Here is a 17,871-nt window from a genome sequence, read left to right on the forward strand (position 1 = left end):
TCCTGCTGTCATCATTACCTCGTCTTCCTGTTCTGTTTGTAGCAAATAGGTCCATGTAGCAAACCCACAGCTAGCTAGCTTTTGTTACGATGTCCCTGCTCTCAGCCTGCGCAAATTACATTTAGAGTTAGGGCAGCCTTAGTGAAAATAACTATTGTGTATTGTAATATATTGTAATACCCAGCGTGGGCCAGGCCCCGCCCCTCAGTTGAAGTAAACAAAGTGTATCTTCGTCACCTATCTAGCCTTAGCGAGCTGGCCAACAGCAGCCTTCGGCACCGTACTCGATTCGTCGCAGGCTGTGAATGGAAATAACTGTCACTTTACAATGAATTGCCGCTCGGAAGTTCTTGAAGTAACTGTGGAGGCGAGGCAGGTGGAAGAATCTATGCTGGCTTTGCTGCACACCATTTTACTGCATCGCAGCACCGGGAAGTTTCACTACAAAAAGGAGGGCACCTACTCCATCGGTACCGTGGGCACACTAGACATCGACTGTGACTTTATCGATTTCTCCTTCGTGAGGGTGTCCTCGGAAGAGCTGGATAGAGTGATCAGGAAAGCTGTGTCTGAATTCAAGGTAAATAGTGGCTTCGAATTTTGATTGTTGACTAAGGTATGGTCAGGCGGCAGGCCTGTCATTTGATAATCGTATTATAATGCTTTGTTTACAGGATGCTTTGAGCAACTCTGGAAGCGATGGCATGGGGCAAATCTCCCTGGAGTTTTACCAGAAGAAGAAGTCTCGCTGGCCCTTCTCTGACGAGTGTATCCCGTGGGAGGTGTGGAGCATCAAGGTCAACGTAGTCAACCTGGCCAACGAGCAGGAGAGACAGATCTGCAGGGAGAAAGTGGGAGAGAAGCTGGGTGAGAAGGTGATCAATGTGGTGGAGGTCATCAACCGTCATGAATACCTACCTAAGATGCCCACCCAGTCTGAGGTGGACAATGTGTTCGACAGCAGCCTGAAGGATGTCCAGCCCTACCTTTACAAGATCACATTCCAGATCACTGACTCTCTGAACACATCTGTGAGCACCACCATGAGAAGGCTTATTAAAGACACCCTGGCACTGTGATTGACAGGAAGGATTCTACCCACAACCTAATCTACAGTTATACCTGGCAACTCCTTTGTATATCCAAAAACATGATTTGTCCTGCTACAATGGAGCAGTTTAAACGTGTACCTTAACATTATTGATTGTGTAATGTTTATGAAAGATATTGTTTTTGACACCTTCCAACATTTACAAGTGCAACTCCAACACAGCAGCAAATAACACTATACGTCAGTTAAATTCTTTAAAAGTCTGTGTTGCTTATGTCATATCTGTAACATATTGTAAATCTTTGCCAATAAATATTGTTCATTGTAAACAATGTAGTAAAAAGTCAAAGCTCTTTCATGTTAAAGGTTGATTGTATGAACTTGACTAGTTCATATAATAAGAAAAACATTTTCTTTTCAATATACTAAAGCTAGGGCTGGGTTTGGGAACAGACTTCCTCTCTGCATGCAATTTGATGGAGAGTGTGACCTTACACATGGGTAGAACAGGATTTCCACTTTGCCATTTTTCCATATTAAAGCAAACACCTTCCGAGTTCACTCTGTTTCCAGCCAGATAGTGTCACTCACGGCCTGAAAAACATCCCTCCTGCCTCAGGCAACAGGATGGCGCGTGTGTCCGTTTTTACATCTAAGCCCTACTTTAGGTCCAACAGTAGATTAATCAACACACTTTTATTTGGCTCACATTCACTTTGATAAAAAAACAGACAACTGACCTTTAATTATCTGGGAGTTACTAGTGTGTAGAGTTGCTACACACTAGTAACTCTACACACTGAGTTACTAGTGTGTAGCAACTGCTACTAATGTTTCAATATAGTAGCAGGCTAAATGAGGATTTATAGATTTGGATATGTGGGATGCTTGATGTCCGCAGTGCATTAAAGGGGACATATTGTGCAAAAACTCGGGTTTAAATGTATATTTCCGAGGTCTACTAGAAAAGGTTTCAATGGTTTATTGTTAAAAAAAAACATTAGTTTTCTACCATTACCCATTTCTTCATCGCCTTTTCCAGCCTCTTCTGCTCTCTATCTCAAAAGATTGGTTTTGACATCTACCCCCTTTCGCAAAAATCCTAGTCTGCTCCGCACCGCCCTGCTCATTTACTCTATACCTACCTATATGGGCATGGCACACGCCCAGCTGTCAGTTTTGTTTACTTTTGGCCAATGCAGCATGGAGATCGATGTTACCATGTTTAGCTTCATTTCTACAGCAAATGTCAGCACTTCTAAACCAAAAGCTTTACAACTGAACCTGGTCAGGCAGGAGTCTGAGCTGAAAACTGTGAAAATTGCATCAAGATTTCTGGTTTCCCTGACATTATCCTCAGGTAAATACAGTTTAAATATGTTACAGTCAATAACAGAATTGCTAAGTATTTATGCAAAAACCTCCTAACTTGTAACATACACCATTTTATGTATGTCTCTACAGGCTAAACTGGGGAATGATCGATAGTTACGTATGTAACTACGGTTCTATGAGTTCCGGATGACCGCCAGAGGCGGTGCTTACAGCACTGGATGTTCACGGTCCAGTTGGCTGCTTTCAATCACCTGGGTGACTCCGGGAATGTCTATATATTCCGGAAGTCACGAGAGGTTCTGTTCCAACTGGATCTTCTCGCGGTATCTGAGAAGTCTGAGTGACAGAGAACTCTGGCGGTCATCCGGAACTCATAGAACCGTAGTTACATACGTAACTATCGTTCTATTTCGTTCCTACTGACCGCCAGAGGCGGTGCTTACAGCACTGGATGACTTATACCAAAAAGGTCACGAAGAGTACTCACCACTTAAGGGCTTGCAGCCATCAACAAGACAGCTGTCATCCCACCGGATGAGGTGCAGCAACATTACTCTGTAGAGCCACGCAACGTACATGATGAAGACCATGTAGCCGTGGCGCAAATGTCCTGCCGTGGAATCTGCTTCAAGGCAGCCCATGATGTAGCCATACTCCTGGTAGAGTGGCACTCAACGGCCAAGGCATGGGGAGCCCCTGTGCTCTATATGCATTCAAGACCACATCCACAAGCCAGTGGGAGTGTCTCTGTTTGGACAGGGCAGCCCCCTTCCTGCAACTCCCATAGCAGACAAAGAGGTTATTTGTCTTACGCAAGCTGGTTGTTGCCACAACCTATGCCCTAGCGCCCGTACCGGGCACAGTGGGTCTGACATTCTTTCTGCACCCCCTGGTGAGCCCAGGGGATTGAAAGCAGCCAACTGGACCGATTGGTTTACATGGTGGGGAGACAATCGTTTGGATAGGAAGGATGGATTTGGCGAGAGCACCACTCCTGACCCCACTGCATGCCAGAGCAAGCACGCCTGGCTCACTGACAAGGCATGGAGTTCACCGACCGATTGCAGTCGCAATGGCAAGGAGGAATGCCGTCCTCATAGACAGCCGTGTCAGGTCTGCCTGACTCAGCGGCTCAAAGGTGGCTGAATGAAGCCTTCGGCCTCCCTTCAGAAACTGCCTGACTAGGTAGTGGGACCCTACCATCTGGTTATCCACCCCTGCATGTGCGGCCAATATCGCAGCCACATAAACGCACAGGGTGGAAGCAGCTCTCCTGTTGCCCAACACAGACTGCAGAAAGTGTAGTATCACTATCACTGAGCAAGTCCCTGGGATTTCGCCATGCACCACTGTGAAAGCGACTTCCACCTGTTTGCATAGAGCCATGTAGTGGAGAGTGCCCTTGAAGTTAAAAGGTATGGACCTCCGACTGGTCGCTATACGTCAACAGTGGGTCCTGGCTATCAGGAGCCCCACGCACAGCTCCAGGCGCCCCGAGTTCCGGTGCCACATGTGTCCGCCTACCTGAGACAGAAGGTCCTGTCTCCCCGGAAGGCACCAAAGCTCTCCTTGAGGAGTTTTAGCAACGCTGGGATCCATGGTCTTCCTGGCCAATGTGGAGCCACCAAACGTAGGCTGTAACTGCAATGCTGGACCCCCTCCAGTGTTGCCAGTAACAAAGAATAGGAGGAAATGCATAAAGCAGGCTGACTGGCTAAGCATTAGCCAGAGCATCCTGCCTTAGGGGACTGGTCCTCTCCATCTAGGAGAACCCAGGGGGACAGTGGGTCATCTCTTCGGAAGCAAAGAGATAGGCCACTGCCCTGCCATACTTCCCAATCATGCCTACCACCTCCGAATGGAGTCTCCACTCCCCGGGGGTGGCCCTTTTCTATCGCTGTGTTCCGGACACCTGGAACTTGGACAGCTTAGATAATGATAATTAGATAATGCTGAGGTCAGCATACTTATCAGTCGAAGGAAGAGGCTGTATTCCAGCAGCCTCCATTGCATGAAGTGCTGTAGTAGCTGCTGAACGGTAGCTATGCACTCCGGAGAAAGGCAGGCTCACATGGCCGCCGAGTCGAGCACCAGCTGAGCTGTAATGGTGGCAGGGATGCTGCCACACACTGTTTAATATACGCAGGGCCAGGGACGGCCCAAACGGAAGAACCCTGAACTGGACACCTTGCCCAGAAATGCAAAGGGGAGGACCACCTGTAACATTGGGCAGTAGGGACTTGAAAGTAGCATCTTTCAGGGCTATGACACAACCCAGTCCGCCCGAGCGATAGACTGGAGGACCCCTGCAACACGCAGCATGGGGAAAGGAAGAATCGTGAGGCACTGATTCCGCCGTCTTAGTCCAGAACGGGGCAAACCCGCCCCACCTCCTGGTACCTGAACTTCGGTTGAGTAGAACCTACCGAGCATCGAGTAGCACCCCCAAGGACTCTGGGGGAGGGCGGAGGCTGGACGCCGACCTCCTGGCGCCTGAAATGCAGCTGTAGCGCAGTGTTATGGCGCTGTTCAGAATGTGCTGAGAAGCACTGGCCCCTTGATTGTCCACCTGCATGTGGTTGAAGCTATTGGCACGGGGTACCACAGAGGTTCCCGGCCTGGAATCAGATCACTGGAAGAGAACGCAGGGTCTGTCGACACACCTCCGACTGGGACGACTGCGCCAGCCAACCCTGTTCTCGCTGGTCCTGATTTTCCTATGCTTTGACCCCCAGACACTAGCTGGCTCTAATGGTCCTGTGTTCTGACCCCCAGACTGTGTTCTAATCTAACTGGTTCTATCTTTCATTTGAATCTTATTAAAACCTTTTGAATTATAATATGTTGTATTTGATTTCGGTCAGAGTTACTTTCAAGTGTTTAGAAAATTAGCTTTGCTTAATTGACCAAACCCCATCATTCTTTTACTAGTCCGACATTAGTTCGGGAATGTGTGGCTAGCTTTCAGGATTCTTACTGTTACAATATGTGTTGTTATGGTAGTTTCAGAGTGGAAAAAGTAAGTGGATCAGTTTAGCCCACAGCTGGGGTAAAGTGAGCCACATGACAACTTTTTTTAAAACAATCATATTTTCACTGCCCTTTGTCTTGAACAAATTCTGCTAATGCCCATTTCTAGGAAACATCCTGAATTAATGGGAAATGTGTAAATTTGAGTGATAAATCATTTTAGCTCCCTTAGAGGGGAGCAAATGTAAAAAGTGGCTCAGATTACCCCGTTCTCCCCTTCCTTGATGAAGTTGTCACAGGGAGTTGCAGTTTGCGCAATTTCAAAGCAAATTATGTTTAAAAAATTATTGAAAATTACAGACTAATAACCTGAGCACAATGTCAATGTCACTTTCATAACAATATTGTAAGGAATAATACAGGCCAGCAGACAGACTTGTTTTTGAATACTTTTGCAGAAGTGTATAGACTACCAGTTAAGTAATGGAAGAGGCCAAATACAAGGCCACTTCACACTTAATATTATACACTTGGCATTGTCACAGAAAAACTGAACTGTGCTGAACTGATCTTAAAAGCTGAAGCAATTAGATTAAAATTGACTGTGTATTGGACTGCAGATTCTTAAAAAAATAAATAAATAAAATTGTGTGTGTATATATATATATATATATATATATATATATATATATATAGCTATATAGCTATATATATATAAAAAAAAAATGTTTTTTGTTTGTTTTATTTTTATTTTCTGTAACAGTAACTGTGTATCTGAATCCGAATTTGATGAACATGGGGGCGGGACCTGATAAGCCTTTAGCTTCTTCCGTCTCCTTTCGGACAACACAAAGTATGATGTATGAATATTTGCAAGAGAAAATTGTGTATTGTGTGGAATTGTCCGAATAAATAAATAAATAAATAACTGATACGATAGGGTTAAAAATAATAAAAATAAATAGGCCTACATCTAGCCTATAAATAAAATAAAAAAACATAAAATTATTGTTGTTTCATATGGTTATAATATGTGGGCCTGTGTGTCAATGTGTGGCTTGTAGCCTATGATGTGAAACATAATATTTACTGTATTTTTGCTGCTGGACGCGCGGGCGTGTGTCAGCTGGTTGTGAGTTCGGCGCGGCTAAGCTCCAAACTGACACGGGGTGGATAGTATTGACGGTCGGGAGGCAAAATAAAAACGCACTTCATACAAAGCACAGCGTGAACCTGTTGTCACTGTGCGGGAGACGCTCCCCTCTCCTTCATCTGATCGCTGAACACATCAGCATGTTTACGCGTCCTGTCTATCAGACGTAATACATTCGCTCGGGGCTCCCGGTCAAACCACAACTAATCTTCCTAACAATGGCGACAACAACACTTTCCCATGATGTGAAGCTGACTGCGATTTATTAAAAAAGAAAAGGCACAGTGCTTCCTGCAATTGGGTCTGATCGAGTGCGGACAAATTCACACCACAAACGAACTGCAGCAGAGTGCGTATGGAAGCACACCGAGACTACCTCTTCAGCTGGGTCTCGGAGCGCTCGTTTGGTCCGCCCCCGAGTGCGATTGCTGTATTCACACGTCTGAAAGATGCGCACCGAAGGCGGAAGTGCATCTGAGTTTGTTTCAACCAAACTAAACACGGCATGTGTGAATACACCCTGAAATCTTCTTTAAAGTACTGAGGAAGCATGTCTAAGTGGAAACAGTGTTTTGTTGATGACGAAGAGGCAGTAAATCCAGAAAGTTAAATTTGGTTTAAGTAAAAGTGTATCAGTGTAAAGATTCAAATCAAAGTCCCAACGCATCAGTTTCAGAAAGTTAAAAAAGCTCACAGGCCAGGGTTATGGAAAGTCATCCAAACGCAGTTAAATGTCTGATTAGGGTTTCAATTAGCATCAGTGTGGTTTAACTCTAAAGTAATTCAAATACCATTTATGGTTGTATATATACTCAATTGTTACTCTTTATTACAGAAATAAAGCACAAAAACTGTAGAAAAAAATTAAAACACAAAACAGATGCAAGTCTCCAAAAGCAACAATAATGCAACCAATGCTGATACAAATATTCATTATTGCAGTGAAAGCACAGGAATAATAAAAAGATCAAACTTTTGTTTACTAACAAATTGGGTACAAAATGGAAGATTAAAAACACCTCCATATACACTAATCTAATTCTTTCTTTGAAATGTTCCTAAAGTTTTTATCACAAGAAATTAAGAGCACTATTATCAATACAGAATTTCTCCAAAGAATTTAGCATCACAATGCAGCTCGTGTTTCTCTTTCAGTGGGAATCAAATTCCCATAGTTTGTGTGGAGCACTCTTTGAATGCAACATCTCCCATATATTAGCAATTAGCCATCAGAATAATTTATGACAAAGTTCTAATCCATCAAGCCAAAGCAGAAGTTTATACTTGTACAATAATACAATTGTGAAAGAACTGGAATACAATCAAAACACAATATTTTAATATTAATCTCTAGGAACCAGGAACACTCTCTGACCATTCATAGAATAATAGATTTGCCTTCTCTTGCCTTCCTCTTCTTGACTTTACCACTGTGAAAGGCCTGAGTCATAAGTCTTCGGAAAATCTTTTGTGCTTTTATGTAAAATAGTATTCAACAAAATAATGTTAAAGTTGCATAAGGCCATCGAAGCACTGTAACGCTTGGTTAATTACCAAGTGTGTAACAGCCAAAATCCCATCAGGATGAGTATTTACATAACACTGGTGTTACACTGGGGTGGCAGATAGAGAAACTATCACTAAGTCTAACATGCACAAGGTTATATTATAATTTCATATTTATAACTGGAGTATAACCAAAAATTACATTACTATGCTGCAGTGCACCTTTTAAAATTTGACCCTGAAGGTTTACTTGCTGAAAATATTTAAAATTGATTTCTATATGATGATGTAATGAGCCAAATGAAATACTTGAATAATGTATTTAGGACACCATCTAATCAACCGAGCCAATTATTTTCACTGACACTTTTGATCAATTTTACCAGTAATCTGGTCTGAGCACCTTTAAAAAATTACTTTTTTCAGCAACATTTACAAAAAGTTAGTCATTTACCTGTTTGACTGATGATTGCACTGTTTCATTCATTTGTTTTAACCAGGCTAGTGATTAGGAAAATAAATGCTAAGTCCTGAATGAATTATGTTAATTGATCAAGGCTGCCTACAGAAATGCCTAGACCAAAGTTGTGTGATGTACAGTATGTGATGTAACTTCTCTACTGTCTCTACACTGCAGGTCTCATTCAATAACTTCAGTTAACAATTGGCACAAAGGCAAAAAGGAAACGCAAATATGAGAGAACAAAACAGAAGGTATTGGGCCTATTTATCATTTGTTCTTCTGCAGCCTAAAACCTCAGCTAGTGAAAGGTCTAATCACACTTTCTGTACTATGTCCTCTTATAACAGAATCAAACTGTAAAAACAAAGTGCATATTGAATACATTGTTGAGGCCACCAATATGATCTTAATGGATATCACTCACTTCAAGATAGATCTGATATAAAGACTACTACTCTTAATTCAACTACAGCCTGCGAAAAATTTAAAGCACTTTTTCCACACTGAGAAAACAATGTATATGGTTGTTCCTTTTTCACTGTACCTTTCAGACAAAAGCGGTATGTCTGAAGTTATGACGGGTGCAACTCTGTACCTTGTTTTCTCAAAACACAACAAGATAGAGAAATACAAGTAGACAACTTAAATAGGTTTAAAATAGATAGATGCCTATTTTTAAAAGGAAAATAAACCACTTTTAATAATCACCTCGTCTCACAGAGGAATCTAGCACTTGATTGCACATTCACGTGTACACCTCTAATGAACATGGCCACTTTAATACATGACATTGGAGGCAAGCAAATAAACTATACATTCAAAGTCTTCATTTTGTAGGCTGAGGTGTCATGATTCTAATATTAAGGATCCTCTCTCATGAGAGATGCACCAGTAGAACTTGTCTGATGCTTATATGTGGCCATGACTCTGCTCGTGGCTCCAGAGACTGAAGGCTGTCTTGAAGGTCCTGTGACAGAGTTTGCACATGAACTGTCTCTTAAACGTCAGGGCAGAGAGGGACGGGGCGTGGTAAAAGAGTGTGTCCGATTCCTGAGGGCCGCCTGGATTCTCCATGCTGTTTGACCTAGACAGAGGGCTGTGGGAGCTGGCTTGCCGTTCCAGTTCAGGCTTAGGCGTCTTGCTCCCCAATGAGCTGCAGAGCTCTGGGCAGCTGGAATCCTCCTCCATTGCCACAGCAGCTGGCGCCACTGCCTGGGGGGTGGATTTGAGCACTGAGGCCTGTGGGGAGGGCCGCTCCAAGCTTTGAGGGGTTGTGGGAGGGGAAGGAGACAGAGGGGAGGGCTGTCTGTCCATCTCTTTGGCTCCGGGTTCGTTAGCGGTCGACATGTGGGACTGGAAGTGGCTCCAAAGGCGGAAGTTGGTCCTGAAGGCTTTGTTGCAGATGTGACAGATAAACGGTTTGATGTGGCACAGCAGCTCCTGGTGTCGTTCTAGGTCTTTGCGAGAGCTGAAAAGATTGCCGCATTTCTCGCAAGGCCACACGCCGGGTTCCTCTGGCCCAGTTGTGGCAGCCTCTGCGCTCTCCCTCTCACTCACAGCCTCCTCCAATGGCTCTTCCTTCACTACTAGCTGGCCGTGGTGGCCCATGCTCAGGTCCTCAGGCACATAGGACAAAGAATCCTCCTCTGAATCATACATGGGTGGACCGGAAGAGTCACTGTAACTGATGTTCTCTCTGGAACTCCCAGTGGCTAGAGGCTCATCACTGTAATGCTGCTCTATGAGCATTTCAGCCGTGTCTTCATTGTCCTCCTGTTGCTGTAGCTGAATCTGCTCTCTAACAGTCATCATGTTTTGGTTGTGGACTTCCACCTGGTGGCGCCATATGCTGAAGGAGGACTTGAAGGTCCGCATGCATTCCAGACACGTCAGTTTCTTGTACTTACAATGTGCCTCGTGGTCCTTCTTGACAGTTGGACTTGAGAAGCGGAGGCCACAGTAGGGGCACACAGTTGCGTGTCGGCAGCCCCTCTCATGGTCGCCCTGTTCGAACAGTGAAGACAGCTTCATATTACAAAGTCGACAGGAGTAAACTTCAGCGTCCGTGTACTTCTGTTGAATGATCTCATCCTGTTCCGGGTAGAGGATGCTCTCGTTGGCAGTGTCCTGTTCAGCTTTTTCAGCAGGATGTGTCCTTAAATGCTGCCTGTACTGAGACTGGAACACAAATACTTTCCCACAGTAAGGACATATGAAGCTGGGCCTTGATTTCTTTTTGGTGATGGCAGGAGACTGCACACCCTGCTTATTCCTCTTTAACTTCCAAAGCAAGGCTTTCTTAATTTCCCTCTCTCGGACAATATCGATCAGCTTCTTTTGAAACTTCTCATCCAGAACAGAGGAGCTGGAGGACGAGGCTGGGTTTTGTAGAACACCGTGCTGAGTTTGGCAGTGAGTCCACACTTTGAAGTTGGTATGGAAGCGCTTGTGGCAAATGTCGCAAGCATAAGGTTTCTCAGGGTTGTGGTACATATTTACATGGCGATGCAGTCCAGCACTAGACCTGAACACCTTTAAACAGTTCCAGCATTTGAAAATCTTGTGCTGAGGCAGCTCCCCACTGTTCTCATTGGAGTCGCTGCCGACACCATGAGGAACTATCTCTGACAGGTTCTCATCAGGTGTTGGGGGGTGTTCTTTAAATATTTTACCCTTCTTGAATGGGTACCTTCTGTTGTCCGGCCTGACCTTTCTTTTCCCAAAATAATTGTAGTCTGGCCTGGATACTTGGTCGTAATTTGTTTGCAAGTCTTTAAGGTTGACCGGCAAAGCATCTCCGACTGCGATTCGAACAAGATCCATTGGGTCAGCCAGAGGACTGCTGGGCTCAGCTTTTACACTGACCTCTTTTTCTACCTGAGTTTCTTCATCATACCTGCTGGGGTACTTGGACCCGAAAACCAGTGGAGAAGTTCTTTTTGAGTTGCCATTGTGACCAGATGTTGGCGGCCCACATGATTTCGAAGCCATTTTGACAACGGAGTGTTCACGGTTTTGCAGACCTTTGAGCTCCAGTGTGGGTGAGAAGACTGGGACGGGGCTGTCCATGGATAGGGATCTTCGGAGTAGGCTTTTTATGAGCGGCCCGCTCCGGTCGATGCTCTGGCTTGTCTCAGTGGCCCGACCCTGATAGGACACTTTGGTGTGATAGTGGCGCTCCTGCTCCTCATATTCCTCTTTAGTATCCTGGTCAGTGCCAGAATGCAGCCTGCTGTGCTGCACTCCAACTTCACTGAAGGACACGGATGAGGTCAGCTGGGGCCTAATCAATGTGATGTGAGATGGATTCCCTTTTAAAATGGAGGAGTATGAGAAGGTGGACTTCCTTTCTGCAGATTCACCATGTTCAGATGATTTCCTGCTGATGGATTCAGAGTTTCTGACTGGTTCATAGGAGTTGTTTGCTGATGGCGGCTGAGCTGGCTCTCGGGTAGAGTTGGGAGACGATGGTCTGTCTGATGTTTTTCTTGGATAACTTGAGCGGGAGGGATGGGCTGTGTCATTCCGGACCCGACATACAATGACGCTCCTTGTCTGGACGTCGGTCTCTTCCCCTTCTGAGAACGAAAGCCTTTTTCTAGACACACAGTAGGATGCATGTGGTCTTGACGACACAATGTTGGTGAGGAAAGGGATTCCGAGGCTGTAGCCCAGCTCTTGAATGGCTACCAGGCTGCCTTTGTCCACGAAGAGTGAGGAGGAGTAAATGTAATTCAGAACAATCTCGAAGGCGTCGGGCTCACAGAAGTCCAGGTTTACAACTTTCAGTGAGTCTGCGTCCATCCGTGTGAAGAGGGACTGGAAATACTCACTGCTGGCAGCCAGAACACTCTTATGGGCCTGGTACCTCTGGTCCCCCACAACCAGGACTACGTCACACATCTGGCCCCGCAGGCGCTGCTCATTCAAAAGCCCCAACACTGAGAGGGCATGAGAGGGATTGCTGTAATGCACTAGGCTCTCCATGGCTGAAAGACAAGAGGATTACATTTTAATGCACAAATGTAAATACAAAAAGTTATAAGTTATAAATAGCCCAAAATGAGTTTGTCACAGAGATGGGCATGAACAACAAGCACATGCAGATGTAAAATTATGACCCAAAACAACTTGATTCTACAGCAGTATTGCATATTTTAACAATTCATATACTATTTTCAGATACAACAACCACATGCGTATACACTCAACAAAAATATAAACGCAACACTTTTGTTTTTGCTCCCATTTTTCATGAGATGGACTTAATGATCTAAAATTCATTCCAGATACACAATTGTACCATTTCTCTCAAACATTGTTCACAAATCTGTCTAAATGTGTGATAGTGAGCACTTCTGCTTTGATGAGATAATCCATCCCACTGTGTGCCACATCAAGATGCTGATCTGACATCATGATTAGTGCACAGGTGTGCCTTAGACTGTCCACAATAAAAAGCCACCCTGAAATTGCTGGAAACAATCTTAATCTTAATCTCCTCCGCTGTTTCTATATTTTCTACATCTTTTTTTAAATCAGTAGCCTATAGGCTATGGTGGTATGTTCGACCATGGTTAACACTAGAACCTCCGCACTGTGTTCCACACGGCTCGTCCGGCTCAGCTGACAGCAGCCGGGCAGAGTGCGTCGGATACTCCGCCTCAAAACATGTAAACGTTAGCTTACCTTAAAATAAGTGTGCTATGTTACTGTTTATTGTATTTTAGCTCATTTGGACGCTGTTTTGGCCGTCTGTTTTTATTGACATATATAGGGCAAGCTATTGGCGATATTATATATACTTTCAGTTTCATTACTGACCCACCACGAAACGTGATTAGTGTTCTTAAAGATACTTAGATTATAAAACAAGAGGTCCAAAACACAGATGATGATTAAACAAACTAATTTGTGACTTTATATTACACTAGAAATGCACGGGTAGATTTGATTACGCAGCATATGAGAACGCTGGCGCTTCTAGTGTTAAATAAATGTTTCGACCTAGAAGGATTTCTAGCAATCTTTTATTCGCAAAGACTGCAATACGTTTTATAATATAGTGTTGTCATGCAGCTGCGCATGAAATGAGCAGGAAATGGAAAGTCGAACTCTGAGCAATCGATTTCAGCAGTGTACGAACGACGTAAGGACAGGGTTTTTCCTGCATAGAGAACATTTTGGCGCCCGCCAAAACGGATTTATCCAGCGCCAAAGGAAAATCAGGAGCGCCAAAATGATAAAGATTGAGAATAAATATAGCTATTTAAAACCTCTCCAAATTCAGCCCAATTTAAGTCATCCTTCTTGAGGGGTTGGACAATAACTTGAATTTCATTTTCGATTACTATTACGGCTTCCCTCAATCATGAAAACAAAATAATCGTTACTAAACTATCATTGTTCCGCACGCCGGGGCATGCAGGCTTGTAAATGCAGCGAACCCTTTCAGCCGAGCGGTGCGCTTGCTCGGCCCCTCCCTCACTTGATAATTTTGCTATCGGCTGGTCCAGAGAGTAGGAGGGAAATGTGGCGCATTGCCGGGGTGAAAAACTTCTAGATGATGAGAATAAAAGGTAAAACTAATTGTGTAGTCTGAAAACACTTCAGACTCACAACAAACTAAAATAATGTGCAAGATTTGTCACGCGCGGACACGCGAGTAACGTTACATACGCGACCGTGAGACAGAGAGAGAGAAAAAGGTATACGACCTGATCTGCACCTCTAAACATCCCGACCAATTTGTTTATTCACTTTAAGTCGAGTCTAAGGTTGCGTTCCGAATCGCATACTTTCTACTATATAGTATGTAGAAAAAAGATTTAGGATGTCCCGATTCTTGTGGCCAGATTTAGGATGGTTAGAATACCCGGATGGTCTACTTCATGCGGCCAAGATTGTTAGTGTTGAAAAGTGCATCCTATTTGGGCGATTCTGACCCACAATCCAGTGCGCACGTGAAGTGACGTAACATCGACGAAGCCTATAGGTCCATGTTATGAAAACAAACGGGGATGCGACGGATATAAAAGCAAGAGGCAAGATCAAGGCGCAATGTTATGATGAAATAAGAGAGAAAAGTATGTCCCAATAGTATGTCTACTGCATCCTAACTAGATTATTTTTATCGTCGGATGTAGTATGTAGAATAGAAAAAAGAAAGAGTATGCGATTCGGAACGCAACCATAGTGGTCTATGACCAAGCAATCACTGAATAAAAAAAACAAAGGAAGTTTAAAGCTCCTTGACTCCTGCCACCACAACTGTCAACACTACAATGCAACTGCCTATCCACCCTGCTCCTTGACATAAATAAATCATGCCCTTACATTTAATGCTATCAAAAGACGTGCCCTATCAACACCATTTACAAACCGGCCCCAGACCCATAGACTACTCTGACTGTCCGGCATTAACACCTCCATCCAAGTAAGGGTACTGTCTGCAGTGGAAACACAAGCCACTAGGGTTACCGTGCCCTGCTGAATCGTGCCGTGACGAAAAGAACTGTGCTGCTCAGTGGAAACGAGAAATAAGACACCAGGCCAGCAATAAATGGCACCTTCTGATGGTTATAATGATCATTTTAGATCATTATATTAGCCTATAAATTATCAGCCTGTAGTTATTGCTAAATGAAGGTAAAGCTATTGTGGGGGACAATAGCCTAGTTGGTAACTGAGTATAAAAAGGCTACATATATCTAGTAGTGAGAAAGCAGTTCAGTCAATTTGTTTTGCACTGTTTTCACTGTTAGAACAATTGTGCGAAACAACTGTTCATTATGTGGAAATTGGTGCATTGGAGTTAGCCTACCGGTTCTAAATACAAGAAACATTTACTCTTCAGTCTTCACTTACACTCAGGCCTTCTAGGTCATTGTATAGGCTAGTTTTTTTTCACAATCCTAACTTTCTCAAAAACAACGTTTATTCTGAAAACTATGACCGGAAGGCATGCCACTTCTGTTGGCGGGTTTGACACTTTAACATAACGTGTTCTTGGGCAGAGGCTTCATTCATTCATCAAAAAACTAGCATCCGCTCAGTAGCTTTATCATCTCAGAACTTTTTGTCAAGCCAACACAGCAACAGGGAACGTTCAGTTGTGTCAGTTTTCTATGAGGAAGTCGAGTGAGCCTTTCGGCATTAGATCATCCGTGAGACGTGGCTCAAAATCTCATGACAGACAACTTCTCCAACAGAAACGCCGCTTTCAGTTTAGAAATACGTCACACGTGTGCCTTTATTATTTGTGTAGTATAACGACCAAGGCAGCGGACCGTGTCGTTTGAACGTTAAAACGGTTAAAATCAAGACAGGAAAAAGTTGAGCGCGTTTCGATGGATACCGCCGCGGTAATCCCGCAATGAAAACACAGTGGTTGCAGACAGAGAAGCTGTTGGCAGTGTGGGGTCCGCTACCCCACAGTGAAGAGCTGGTTTTTGGGGGTTTTTTTATTCCAAAAACGGCTTGACCCGGCCTGACACGGCGCAGCTTCTGTCTGCTAAACAGGTTGTGGCTCGTCAGGTCTTCACAGCGCACCCCCCCCCCTTTCGAGTTACGTCAGGGAGGAAAAGGAAAAAGCTTCTCCTTATAACAGCACTCTACCAACTATGTCTCTCAGCCCCCCTTGCTCATTCAGTTGAACAGTAAGTTTTGCTGGTTTGTGAACACTTACCCTGCCCGTCGACTATATCCACACAGCCGGGACTTTATTCAGTGTTGTGTTGATTTCTGCGCGCTGGTCGTGATTCCATCCATCTTGAATTTGACGTCATCCCACACCAGGGATGAGGTCATCGCAAAGAACGCTCGTCACGTGCGCTGCGCTCTGATAGGCTGGCGGAAGACTTGTCACTGAGGCTAATTTAAAGGGGCAGGTCATATTTTTTTTCGTAGCCAAATGTTTCTAACTGGAGTTATTCTACATGTAGCAAAATGAACCATTCTTTTTTCAATCAAATATGTATAGTTTGTAGCTCTATTTAGCTTGATATCATGTGTTACAGTGTACTGGCCAGGGACAGGTTTCTTTATTCCTTATCTTTCATTTCATTTGATGTTAACACTGTCAATATGCCTACAAAAACACTTTTAGCAAATTTAAAAATATATCCTTTATGTTTTAAAACATTTGTGTATACAACTACAGAGGAGATGGCATTTGTTACTTTTAAACTGTCTGACCCCAATGAAACTAATGAGGAATGACTGAATGGAAGTCACTATAGCTAGCAGTAGGTTTGTGTTATTACTGGCACTCACTGGGGACTCACTGTTGCTATGTTTATTTGTTCTTCGGGGCCTGGAAAGCCTTGTCAGCACCTGGCAACAGTCTCATGACTCAGGTGTGGCACTGCTGGTTAAAAGTATACAGTGCCTTGCAAAAGTATTCATACCCCTTAGAATTTTCCACATTGTCACGTCACAACCACACACGTACATTTATTTTTTGGGGATTTCATGTGATAGACCAACACAAGGTGGTGCATCATTGTGAAGTGGAATGAAAATTATATATGGTTTAAATTTTTTTTTAGAAATAAAAAACTGAAAAGCGTGGCGTGCATAAGTATTCAGCCCCCCTGAAGGCTGTTACATACTCCGCGAGAAGAAAGAACAAAGTTCTCGGTGACAGAGCTGCGAGAAGTTCTTTCTGGTCTGACATTACATACTTCACGAGAACTCAACTGCCGAACTCCTCACCGCGGCGCATTGTTACCATGGTAATTGACTCAGTAGCGCCAGCTGATTTCACTTCGCTTTCCTCATTGACTTCAGACTGACCAATCACACAATAGTTCTCGGACAAGCTGCGAGAAGAAAGTTCGGCCCGGGTGATGTGTCGAGAACAAGCTGCGAGAACAGCTAAACAAGAGCTGAGAGAAGAAAATGACGTAATTTTCTTCTCGCAGCTCTGTCACCGAGAACTTTGTTCTTTCTTCTCGCGGAGTATGTAACAGCCTTTACTCATGTCATTTCATACCTTGTTTCACGGTAGAGATGGTGTGTGTATAGGATGAAACTTCCTTTTTGGTCTCATCTGACCAGAGCACCTTCCTCCAACCCTTGCCACAAACTATGCGGGGGACACAGCATATTCAGATGAGACCAAACTTGAAGTTTTTGGTCTGAATGCAAAATGCAATGTGTGGCGGAAACTAAAACCCTATACACACCATCCTCACTGAGAAACATGGTGGTGGCAGCATCATGCTATGGGGGTCCTTTTCTTCAGCAGGTACAGGGAAGCTGGTCAGAGTTGATGGAAAGATGGATGGAGCCAAATACAGGACAGAAAACCTGTTAGAGTCTGCAACTGACTTGAGACTGGGGCAGAGGTTCACCTTCCAGAGGGACAACTACCCTAAACATACAGCCAGA

At 44.0% G+C, this 17,871-nt stretch overlaps 2 protein-coding genes across 2 annotated transcripts; one reads left to right on the forward strand and one right to left on the reverse strand.

The window, feature by feature from the left end:
* Positions 1–37: 37 nt before the first annotated feature.
* On the forward strand, positions 38–1,353 carry atg101 (autophagy related 101). Its single transcript, XM_080040450.1, has 2 exons — positions 38–580; positions 675–1,353. Exons 1-2 carry the CDS (start codon positions 329–331, stop codon positions 1,077–1,079), a joined length of 657 nt encoding a protein of 218 aa, XP_079896576.1. The 5' UTR covers positions 38–328; the 3' UTR covers positions 1,080–1,353.
* A 6,051-nt stretch (positions 1,354–7,404) lies between these two features.
* On the reverse strand, positions 7,405–16,266 carry zbtb21 (zinc finger and BTB domain containing 21). The gene is made up of 2 exons (XM_080041611.1): positions 16,166–16,266; positions 7,405–12,467 (listed from the first exon to the last, which is right to left on the reverse strand). The coding sequence occupies exon 2, from the start codon at positions 12,463–12,465 to the stop codon at positions 9,388–9,390; it is 3,078 nt and encodes a 1,025-aa protein (XP_079897737.1). The 5' UTR covers positions 12,466–12,467; positions 16,166–16,266; the 3' UTR covers positions 7,405–9,387.
* Between the last annotated feature and the right edge of the window lie 1,605 nt (positions 16,267–17,871).

Source organism: Ammodytes marinus (assembly GCF_949987685.1).
Source record: "Ammodytes marinus genome assembly, chromosome: 14".
Lineage (NCBI taxonomy): Eukaryota > Metazoa > Chordata > Actinopteri > Uranoscopiformes > Ammodytidae > Ammodytes > Ammodytes marinus.

Coding starts and splice junctions, on each gene's coding strand:
- atg101 (XM_080040450.1), top strand. CDS start 329: ATGAATTGCCGCTCGGAAGTTCTTGAAGTAACTGTGGAGGCGAGGCAG. Junction 581..674: donor AAGCTGTGTCTGAATTCAAG/GTAAATAGTGGC, acceptor CTTTGTTTACAG/GATGCTTTGAGCAACTCTGG.
- zbtb21 (XM_080041611.1), bottom strand. CDS start 12,465: ATGGAGAGCCTAGTGCATTACAGCAATCCCTCTCATGCCCTCTCAGTG.